At 40.6% G+C, this 12,442-nt stretch overlaps 1 protein-coding gene across 1 annotated transcript; it reads left to right on the top strand.

Moving 5' to 3' along the window:
* The first annotated feature begins 3,169 nt into the window (after positions 1-3,169).
* Positions 3,170-7,938, top strand: LOC142338190 (uncharacterized). The gene is made up of 5 exons (XM_075387829.1): positions 3,170-4,140; positions 4,686-5,687; positions 6,008-6,797; positions 7,127-7,509; positions 7,560-7,938. Exons 1-5 carry the CDS (start codon positions 3,170-3,172, stop codon positions 7,936-7,938), a joined length of 3,525 nt encoding a protein of 1,174 aa, XP_075243944.1.
* Positions 7,939-12,442: the final 4,504 nt, after the last annotated feature.

The following is a 12,442-nucleotide window of genomic DNA, read 5'->3' as shown; positions in this document are numbered from 1 at the left end:
CGTCGATGAAAATTGAAATTATGCAAACCGTCAAACAGCACGAGATCACGAAGAGACAGCTTCGGTCGAGAGCAAGCAGTCGCTCATCAGTACACAGCCACCTATCAACTGCTTCCAAAGCTGAAGGTAGAAAGGAGAATAGAAATAATGATAATCAGCACAACAAAAAAGTTCCGTTTGGGAACACTTTTGATGCAGCCCAGAACCACGAAAAAATTAAAGACCAGTCAAATAATTTTGTCAACTCGACCAACAGCGTACTTTACGAGCTGAGAAATAGAAACATCCAAAGAGTTGTATCATCCAATGAGGAAAAGCAGAACAAGGATCAAAACCCAACCGAACCAGACAAAACGTCACAACTAGATCAACCCGGAGTTTTTGATATTTTTCAGCTTCAAGGATCAGGCGATCATACTATCTCAAAAGAAAATCAAAAGTCTTTAGTCTCTAGCCACCAGATAACTACGCCGACAAGTCAATATCATCCATTCGGCGCCTATAGGAAAGCTAACGAGGCCAATTTTGAGCCCTCATACTATCAGTCAATTTTCCGTGCTGATCAAAAACAGATAAATCATTCTCCATTGAGACAAGAAGACCCTAACAGACAGTTGGGCAAAAATGCTGACAATAGACCAACTATGATCATTTCCTTGGATCATTCACCTACAAGTAGCGCTATTCCACAAACAACAAACGAAGCCTCAGTTCCTCTAATTAATAGCCCTAGTCTTCAACTAACAGAAAAATGCGTTCGCGACGCAAACAGCCGACTGCCGAATCAACAAAACACTGGAATTCTGAGAATCCACAAACCTAAGGAATTCGGAGAATGAAATAGTGAACATTAACAACAACAGCTATCAAGCGATCTCAAACACCAACCCTATTAGTAAAAATCAAGTCGAATCCAGCAATGAAATGCCGGCTCCCCCTTTAACAACCAATCGCCCGTATTTCATTGGGAGCGAAGAAACAGGTAACATGAATCCAACAAACACTTCCCCACTAAGTCAGAACAGCTATCAGAAAACAGATCGAACTTACATTGCACAAGCTAACGGATCAACAGCTGTCACCAAAAATTTTAGTGTGCCAGCTGAAACAAAAAAAAGCTTCGATACAAACCGCAGCAAAAATGTTGCCCCTGGAGACGTGCCACATCAACAAAGTGTTCTCGCCAAAAACTACCAAAACACAACGCTCGGTCGTGAACACTTTTATAACGCGACTGACGCAGGAGGAAATCCCGAAAACCTCGTTGAACAACAAGGTAACTACGCTACAACCCAACAAGCTCTCAATGGTTACTACGCGTATCCAGGAGAATATCAGAACTACCAGAACCTCAATCAACACCAGCCCTTTTTTCGAAATAACCACCGCTCGGTCAAGCTCCCAGACATTCGCGTAAATAAGTTTGACGGAGATCCTCTGAAATAGAATGAGTGGTCTAGTATGTTTTCATCAATAATCCACAATAATCGCGACATCTCGGACATTGAAAGAATGAGCTACCTGCAGTCCCTAGTCATTGGTTCAGCAAAAGAGGCCGTATCTGGATACTTGTGCAACCCAGGTTTTTATCACGAAGCGTTGTCAGAACTGGAACGCCGCTTTGGAAACCTGCAGCACGTCGTATCAGCCTTAACCAAAGAACTAGAGCTATGGCAACGACCACAAGCAAATGATCACGCGACTTTGATCAGCTATGCGTCCTTTCTACGCAAACTGGTTCAAACATTCAACGCCCATGGTTTCTTTGCCGATTTGAAGTCAACATACTTAGTTCGGATAGCACGGGATAAATTACCATGGTCTTTGAAAATGAAGTGGAGCGAACACCTTGTGGATACCATTAGTACCTTCCCAGGAATAGAAGACCTCTCAAATTGGATGGATAGACACGCTAGAGCTTGTGAACAGCTACAGGAGTCAGTATCACTTCAAAATCAACCGAATGATAACGGAAAACAAACAAATTTTAATCGGCGAGACAAAAAATAACCACCACAATGGAAATAACAACCATCAATCCAAATTCTTTAATCAAAACATAAACAAAAACAACAGATATGGCAACAGAAACTCGAACACAAAAGGTAGTTTCAGAAACGGAAGCGAGCCAGTCAACAATTATAGTCACAATAACGTGCGACGAGACAATATTGGAGGAACATCACAGTTTATGAACAACAGCGGAAGTACTACCTCGATCAACAACCGAATTTCCGAAAGAAAATCTTCCAACACTCAGCAAACTAAGAGCAAGAAATGCGCAGTAGATCAAGGCGACCACTACATTGGAAAATGTTCTAAATTTTTGCAGATGTCACCATCTGAGCGAAATTTGGAGGTGAAGAAAAATCTGCTCTGCTACAACTGTCTAAGTCCCAATCACAATACAAAAGATTGCCCATCAAAAGTATTACGTAGACATTGCTCACGCAAGCATCATTCAATGCTACACGATAAAAACTATAGCCCTAATCAGAAAACAAACATCACACAACACGAGTTGCCCCTTTGTGAATCGTTCGAAGATAAAAATAGCGAAACGAAAAGGCCAAGTTATACACCTGTCTTCCCGAGGAGAATCCGAAATCAATTGCCAATGATACCCATCAAACTATTTGGACGCAACGAGCACTTTGAGTGCTACGCGCTATTAGACAGCTGCAGCACAATCTCATATGCTTTCGATCCGATGATTACCAAATTGAATGCACCACAAACAAGCCCGGAAACGACTCTGAACGTCTCAACAGTTTTTGGCGACTCTTCTATGGAAGCAAAGCTAGTAGAGCTTTACATCGGGTTTTTCCGGAGCCAACGACCATTGTTCCGTCTAAACTACGTTTACTCAATAAAAAATTGGCACTTCAACGACGCGCCCGTGACACAGTTAAACGAGGTATGCAGCAGGTACCCACACCTACAACACATCAACTTTCCGCAATTGGAAAACAACAAAATCCAAGTCCTGCTTGGAATTGATGCAACACAGTACATACTCGAGTGAGAGTTCTTACAGGGTCCTAAAGACACCCCGTTTGCCATTCGCAGTCTACTTGGATGGACCATAACAGGCCCCATTAAATTTGACAAAGACAAACCAGAAAGAACAAACTTTCTGTCAGATAGTTTTGAGGCTTTTGATAGGGAAATGACTTTTTCAACAGAAGATGATGAAGACCCTTTAACCGAATCCGTGACCAGTTTCTGGAAAATTGACACATCTGGAACGGAAAATGAAGACGAAATTTCCCTCTCCAAGAACGACCAAAGGGCAGCAGAAATACTTAACAACACAGTTAGACATACAGGAGAAAGATATGAAATCGGTCTCCTCTGGAGAGAAAAAGTTACCCTTGAGAACAATTACCCCGTAGAAAAAGCTCAAGTACAAAGCCTTGACAAAAAACTCAAGAAAGACAAAGCCTTGAAAGATATGTATCAGAAAACACTCGACACTCACCTTGAAAAAGGATATGTCAAATCAGTAACTTTAAGTGACACTACACCCGATCGCGTCTGGTACCTACCACACCATCCTGTTACCAACCCCAAAAAACCGGGAAAGGTGCGCCGTGTCTCAAACGCTGAATCAAAATTCAAAGGAAATTCACTGAATAGCAATCTTCTCACAGGACCCGACTTACTAAACAATCTTGTCGTGCTCATACTTCGATTTAGAGAAAAACCTGTTGCTATCACGGCTGATATTGAAGCCATGTTTATGCAGGTCGGCATTATAGAAACACATCAACCCTCCGTGAGATTTCTGTGGCCAACTGAGCGAAGTATAAAACAGTTCCAGTACAACCGCCTAATCTTCGGCGCTCGATGCTCGCCAACAACAATTTTTGTTCTTCAAAAAACTGCTTACGATTTCTCACCAAACCAGGCCGTTAAAGATTTAGTCTACAACAGTTTTTATATGGACGATTTTGTACACTCGTTCGAGACAATTCAAAAGGCTAAAGATAACACAGCTCTGCTTAAGATAACGCTTTCGAAAGGCGGGTTCAATTTGACAAAATTTGTCTCAAACGAAAGATCCGCTATACAAGATCTTGACGAGAGCAAAGAAAACAACGAAAATTTTCATCGAGTGCTTGGAGTTCACTGGAATAGGTCAGCTGATAGATTATTCCACAAAAACCATCAAAGTTTGACAACAACGGTAACAGCTATTCAATCAGGAAACTTCTGTCGATAATCGCCTGTCTTTTTGATCCGTTAGGCATTATAGCCCCGCTGGTAATTACACTCAAGATTATTCTACAGGATGTATGGAAAGAAGGATTAGCGTGGGATGACCCTTTGCCGCTCAAAAAACGGATTCTGATCCAAAAATGGATTGACAAATATCAATCTGCACCACCTATTGAACTTCCTCGCTGCATAAATCCCAAATCATCAGCAAATGAACTACATGAACTCCACATATTCAGCGACGCCTCGCAACTAGCTTATGGAGCTGTAGCTTATATCAGAACTTCTTGAGAAAAAGACGTTTCATGCTCGTTTCTCATAAGCAAAGCCAAGGTGGCTCCGATCAAGCAGCTCAGTATTCCTAAAATGGAGCTCCAGGCCGCAGTTCTTGGAACCCGCTTAGCTAGGTTCGTTAAATCGCACCAAAATATTTTGTTCAAGGAAACCGTCTTTTGGTGTGACAGCACAGCAGTCCTAGCGTGGATTAAGAGCTCGGACAAGCTTAAAGTTTACGTGTCCAACAGGGTGCGCGAAATTCAAGAAAACTCATCATCTGATAGCTGGTATCACATCAGTGGCAAGAATAACCCAGCCGATCACGTATCTCGCGGTATTGATCACAATAACGTGCGACGAGACAATATTGGAGGAACATCACAGTTTATGAACAACAGCGGAAGTACTACCTCGATCAACAACCCAATTTCCGAAAGAAATTCTTCCAACACTCAGCAAACTAAGAGCAAGAAAAGCCCAGTAGGTCAAGGCGACCACTACATTGGAAAATGTTCTAAAGTTTTGCAGATGTCACCATCTGAGCAAAATTTGGAGGTGAAGAAAAATCTGCTCTGCTACAACTGTATAAGTCCCAATCACAATGCAAAAGATTGCCCATCAAAAGTATTACGTAGACATTGCTCACGCAAGCATCATTCAATGCTACACGATAAAAACTATAGCCCTAATCAGAAAACAAACATCACACAACACGAGTTGCCTCTTTGTGAATCGTTCGCAGATATAAATAGCGGAACGAAATCGCCAAGTTATACACCTGTCTTCCCGAGGAGAATCCGAAATCAACTGCCAATGATACCCATCAAACTATTTGGACGCAAAGAGCACTTTGAGTGCTACGCGCTATTAGACACCCGCCTAATCTTCGGCGCTCGATGCTCGCCAACAACAGCAATTTTTGTTCTTCAAAAAACTGCTAACGATTTCTCACCAAACCAGGCCGTTAAAGATTTAGTCTACAACAGTTTTTATATGGACAATTTTGTACACTCGTTCGAGACAATTCAAAAGGCTAAAGATAACACAGCTCTGCTTAAGATAACGCTTTCGAAAAGCGGGTTCAATTTGACAAAATTTGTCTCAAACGAAAGATCCGCTATACAAGATCTTGACGACAGCAAAGAAAACAACGAAAATTTTCATCGAGTGCTTGGAGTTCACTGGAATAAGTCAGCTGATAGATTATTCCACAAAAACCGTCAAAGTTTGACAACAACGGTAACAGCTATTCGATCAGGAAACTGCTGTCGCTAATCGTCTGTCTTTTTGATCCGTTAGGCATTATAGCCCCGCTGGTAATTACACTCAAGATTATTCTACAGGATGTAGGGAAAGAAGGATTAGCGTGGGTTGACCCTTTGCCGCTCGAAAAACGGATTCTGATCCAAAAATGGATTGACAAATATCAATCTGCACCACCTATTGAACTTCCTCGCTGCATAAATCCCAAATCATCAGCAATTGAACTACATGAACTCCACATATTCAGCGACGCCTCGCAACTAGCTTATGGAGCTGTAGCTTATATCAGAACTTCTTCAGAAAAAGACGTTTCATGCTCGTTTCTCATCAGCAAAGCCAAGGTTGCTCCAATCAAGCAGCTCAGTATTCCTAAAATGGAGCTCCAGGCCGCAGTTCTTGGAACCCGCTTACCTAGGTTCGTTAAATCGCACCAAAATATTTTGTTCAAGGAAACCGTCTTTTGGTGTGACAGCACAGCAGCCCTAGCGTGGATTAAGAGCTCGGACAAGCTTAAAGTTTACGTGTCCAACAGGGTGCGCGAAATTCAAGAAAACTCATCATCTGATAGCTGGTATCACATCAGTGGCAAGAATAACCCAGCCGATCACGTATCTCGCGGTATTGATCCAGAGGAATTGCGAAAACTTTGGCTAACTCCACCCTCGTTTTTGTTAGAACAAAAAGACAGCTGGAACAAGATACTCAGCGCGGAGAAAACAAACGTAACAACAATACAACAACCAGTAAAAGCAATCATTGACGTCGAGAGATTCTCGAAGTGGATCAAGCTACTCAAAGCAATCGCACAAGTCTTTTGTTTCCTGGACATAATTAAAACCAAGCAAAAAAGAGCTCTCAACTGTACGGATATTGAAAAATCGAGAAATCATCTGTTCAAAGCGTCACAACAGAACTCTTTCGGTACTTCAATCTGCTTACTGAACCAGAAGAAATCTCTTCCAACGAAAGACAAACTTCTACAGCTTTCCCCGTTTCTCCAAGGCAACATTTTGCGTGTTGGCGGCGAACCAAAAGGAGTACATTGTGTTACAACATGAAGCACCCAATTATTCTAAACGCAAAAGAGTTCATTACCCGGCTCTTTCTAATCAAATGCCACGAAATCTGAATGCATTTTGGAACTGAATATGTGAAGAACTATGTGCAACAAAACTTTTACGTGTTTGGTCTTCGAGACGCCCTTCGCAGTATCACCTAAAGGTGCTTCGATTGCAGACTATTCAAAGGCCAAGGACTTCATCCACCTATGGCGGATCTACCCGCCATCAGATTTCCACAAGAACAGTCTCCTGTAGTTTTTACAAACGTTAGAATCGACTATATTGGCCCCTTTACTGTTATTCAGCGGGACAAAGAAGAAAAAGCCTATATCTGCCTCTTCAACTCTCCAGTCACACGAGCTGTGCACTTGGAAGTGACAGAAGACTTAACGACGACCACTTGCATGACGGCCATCCGAAGATTTATCGCCAGACGCGGACAACCTCGACTCTTCCTCAGTGACAATGGTAGCAACTTTCTTGGAGCCAGAAAACCGATACGAAGACAACCCCTCAAACTTGACCATGAGTTCATTAGACAGAAACTAATTAACGAGTCCGTCGAATGGCGTCTAAACCCTCCTTCTGCTCCTCATTTCGTTGGGGTGTGGAAGAGGCTCGTTCAAATTGTAAAACGAGCTCTTCTCTTGAATCTGGGATCTGCGAAGTTGACGTCTTCTTCACAATTGTTATCGAAACAGAGAGTCTTGTCAATGCAAGACCTTTAACACACGTTAGAAGTGACATCGAGGACGAGGACCCGTTGACACCCAACCACTTTCTGATCGGTAGAGCGTTACCCGATGTCCCAGCGTGCGTCTTCAAAGAGACTCCCACAATCCAGACGAAGACGTGGTCCCAAGTGCGACAACGACTCGAAGCAATCTGGAAAAGACTTCTAAAAGAGTACATTCCATCTCTGAACACAAGGAAGAAGTGGTTAAAACCTGATGCCAAGTTGGAAGTGAATGACATCGTTTGGGTTTTGGAAGAATGGACCCCAAGAGGAATTTGGCCCCTGGGACGCGTGACAAGGACATTCACCGGCCCCGACAAAACAGCTAGGTCATGTGAAGTAAAAACTGCTTTAGAGCTTCTTAACCCGACCAGCTGTTAAACTTGCACATGTTTTCCCAAAAACACCCCCGGCAGGTTAGGTAGGCCCCGAGAATGTTATCGATGTGATAATTCTTAAGTACATTTTGCCGCCTAAATGTTGTAAACTTGATTTCTTCGACAGGTTTGAATCATAATCATCGAAAACAAGCTAAACAAAGGTGCACGTGGCGAAACAAAAGAAATGATTGAATAAAGAAATTGAAACAAGGATCCTATTTTGAAACAACAAAACCCAAGGAATTGAAGAAGAAAGACGACAACGGCAACTCCCCCGACCGGGACCAGACGGCCATTGTCACTGCTTTTACAACATTGCGCTGTCACGAGCATAACAGCACACTCCAGTCAGCATAGGCAAAAAAAACATCCCTGTCAAAATCCCTAAAATACTTTCTTCACCTTAGTGTAAAAATATAAGAAAAATGATGGCCAATAATTAAAAATCCTGTAATATAGGAAAATTTGTGAACCAAATTCTAGTTCTTTTCATTTTGAGTAGCTAATTTGACAATGCCTCACTAACAAAAAGCAGCCCACACGAAATGCACAAAACTTTCATTTTCATAAATGAGATCAACTTATCCACATAAGCATCAGAAATCGTCCTTGTTTTGCCAGCCGATAGACATTAATCAGATAGTTGATGAAAACAGATCAAAGGAAATATACTGTAATTTGGCACTTAATAAATTACTATGTAACCCAACCAAACATCTTTTATCATGCTCCGTAAGTGCAACGTAGTCAAAACGTATTCAAGTTACGATGTCATGTTAAAAATTGATGTTAAGTTTTCATGTAATGTAATCATCCAATAATTTTTGCAGACGTTGTGGTTAGGAAACATTGTTGATTAAAAGAGTCAGATGTATATTTTAGAATGCAAAAAATCCTCAGAGGAACAAGAATGCCATATTTGAAATTTTGAAATTAAATGAGCCTCAATATACAAAAATGAAAAGTTATTTATAGTCCGTAACAGAAAAAAAATTGCAGATCCATCTAGATATAGATAGGTTGATAATCGGTTATTAATAGGTTAATTAAACCTGATATATGAACAAATTTTTGCTCTTTCCCATCATGAGAACAAGCCGTTAGTATCTACTGGGAGGATTTTCGTGTTGCTTAATGATCATCACTAATGGTGGACAGATGAAATTTATCACAAAAATTTGATGTTTAGGTACACTTTTAAACTTGTAGTATCATAAAATGTGTAGCAATGATTCAGCTCACATTAGGTGATTTTCATGGAGATTACTTCAACAATGTCAAGAAAGCAAGAAATGTATAATTTTTAACTTTGAGAAACTCTGATTTTCTCCATGTGTCATCTTCCCTCCTTTTAAGCAAGTTTGTACTGATAGCTTCTCCAAATCGTTCTCACTGACTTTTTTGTCTGCTTCATTTTCTCCTTGCTCCTGAAGGTTGCTTTCATTCATTTACGAAAGAACAGTTAGTTTTTTTGGGTGATGCCACGTCTGCGTGCCTACTGCTGTGACCTTGTTAGCAGATGGCCAACCAGTGTATTCTGTTTGAGGCAATCAGATTCCAACCGAGCCAATTGTTTATCACTGACAATCATAATACCATTTGAAGTCTCCTGTTGAACAAATGAAGTTTTCAATTCTATGCAGATAATAAAATTAGCTGGAACACATACTGAAGTGGTTGTCGCTTTGAGGAGGACTGGTTGACACAAATCAAAGTCTGCGACCACTTCAAGTCAAACTTTTTGTCTCAGCGACAGCTCCGTTGCAAGTTGACCCGCTTTAAAAGGCTTTGTGTTGCGTCATCAACCCCGCTCTAGAAAAAAATTGAAAGACTAACACATAGGTCTGGTTCGAAAGGACCGCTTCACTGTTTGTTCTCCTCGCCCAACAAGACTGCTTGCTCTTGGTAGACAGATTTCTGATTCTGCTTTTTAGCCACAATGATTCACACAACTCGTTCAGATTGCCGCTTATCATCTCGGGACCTTAACCTGAGAAGAACGTTTTCGTAGTACTGAGTCTCGTAAGCTTTTGATTTAAGCAGAAATTTACTGTTCGTGAGCTTCTATTTCCCGCAAAATACAGCTCCACATCAACTTGAACCCGCTTATAGTCTTACCAAGGTGATTCCTTGATTTTTCAACATAACTTCAGTATTACTGTTGCATTCTTTCCTTGATGGATCTCATGCATGGGTTTTCGTCACAATAACAGATCTTTTTTGAGTGGAATGACTCAACACCATTTTGTATATTTTTGATGAAAACCTGAAAAAGAATTCAATTCCAGCTCGGTTCTGATGTCTGACTGGGTTACGAGTTTGGATTGTGCTAAATAGAGATTGTACAAAAGGCAGCGCAGACTCGATCAGCTCTCGGCGTTTTCAAAATATAGACTGCTCAAGGCATGTCTATGGAGAATTTGATCTCCGTGTGTATTCTCACTATATTTCAAACTCATTAGCTTTATGGCAATGATGAGCTCTATGGCTCCGTGATTCTTGTTGGTGCCGTTTTTTGTTTTTGGTTGTCAGGATATATATATATATATATATATATATATATATATATATATATATTATATATATATATATATATATATATATATATATCTTAACTAAAATTTTCAAAATCATCTGTAGTATAAACACGTAAATACGAAACCATTTAGAGCAAGAAAAAGTTGCAGAGGGATCTTGGCCTAAAAAATGCTGAAAGTTCAAAATGGAAGAGCGAAATCGCTGTCGTATTCAAATGAGCAGGCCTTTAGTGTTGACTGTTGTGAGAACATAGTTTCAAATTAATTTTTTTCTCGAACTCTGTAAAGTTCAACATTTGCTGCAATTTATTTTGTTAAGAGTGAAAACAATATACCACCAGTGTTTTGAGTCTTTTCAATTGTTTTTCAACATTATAGTATTGTCTCTATCAAGTTGAAGCTTTAACAGTGTGTTGACAAATAAATTTTTTTCCAAGGACTGCAAAACAAAAAACTATCTGAAACGATATCTTTTAACTGTCGATCTGAAACTGTCTTTTTAACCTAAAAAATTTGCCCATGAGCAAACAGAAACTAACAGATTTAGACGCGAAATTTCAAAAGTTTTTCAAAGCAAATAAAAGAACTTGAACTGACTTTTAGTTAAACTGTAGTTTGCACTCCGATTTTGGTTTTTCGATTTTCATCAATTTTTTTTAGTACCCGAGAAATTTACATATGTGAACAGAGGAACAATACTAGGCAATTATGGGCCGTTCCTCACGCGCGTTTTTAGATGTTCCATTATGTAATTTTTTCTTTCAACTTTCATGGTAGCGGTCGTTTTCCTTTTTCGGACAAAGTTTTTGATTCTCAAGTGTTTGAATTAAGTGGCTTACCCAGGTCGAGGTGGCCAGACCGAAGTGACCCCTGATCAGACGAGTTTCGAGCGCACACATGTTCCCGGTGCGCTCGAATTACATGGTCTGGAAAAGGCTTCGAGCGCACTTTTGTCTGGACAATGGTCTGGAACTTGCCTGATCAGAGGCCACTTTGTTCTGGGACGGTCTGATCAGAGATCACTTTGGTCTGGGACGGTCTGATCAGAGGCAATTTCAAGAGCATACAAGTCTGATCAGAGGCCGATTCGAGCGCACACTAGTCTGACCAGAGACCCATTCAAGCGACATTTTTTTTCCAGTTTTTTTTTTGTTTTCTTACTGACTTTTGTTGTCTCGGGTAGGAGACAACAATAAAACAGCATTCTGATCGGAACTTCATCTGAAAATCGGATGGGTTTGATCAGAACCAAGGGGTCCAGCTGATAGCAACTGCCGGTCTCCTCAAGAAAAGATTCTGAATTAAAGTAGATCAAGACCTTTTTATGCAGAACTGTAGTTCATTTTTTCAGTTAAAAGCTTAAAAAAATGGCATACTCAGTAATTTTTTTGTATCATTTTTTTCCGATTTACTTTCATTAACAATACTTTCAGGATTGTTTTTTTTTTAGTTGAATATAATATTGATAAAATGATATATGAAATGAATATATTATAACGATATTGAGAGATTTGTTCATGTTTAAAATCATTCTCTGATCAGACTATTTCGAACGCACTTTAGTCTGGACAATGGTCTGGAACTCGTCTGGACAATGGTCTGGAACTTGTCTGATCAGGGGTCACTTCGGTCTGGAACTCGCCTGATCAGAGGCGGCTTCGAGCGCACTTCGAGCGCAATATGATCTTCGAGCGCATTCTCGTCTGATCAGAGGTCACTTCGGTCTGGGACGGTCTGATCAGAGGTCCCACTTGTCTGGGACGGTCTGATCAGAGGCGATTTCGACCGCGACCTCAACCTGGGTATCGTTAAAGAATTTGGCTCAAAATATTACTGCCATACTTTTATGGTGGTTTTGTTGCTATGCAATGAACTAAATGAAACGGGTAATGTTTATGTTGTACACTTGACACTAGGAATAACGTTAAAGCGTTCAAATGGATATGTCACTCTTAACAGTCTAATCTA

The sequence above is a fragment of the Convolutriloba macropyga genome, chromosome 4, assembly GCF_964194025.1.
Source record: "Convolutriloba macropyga chromosome 4, txConMacr16.3, whole genome shotgun sequence".
In the NCBI taxonomy this organism is placed as follows: Eukaryota; Metazoa; Xenacoelomorpha; order Acoela; family Convolutidae; genus Convolutriloba; species Convolutriloba macropyga.
Note: the sequence above shows the minus strand (reverse complement) of the source record. Positions and strands in the feature narration are given on the sequence as shown.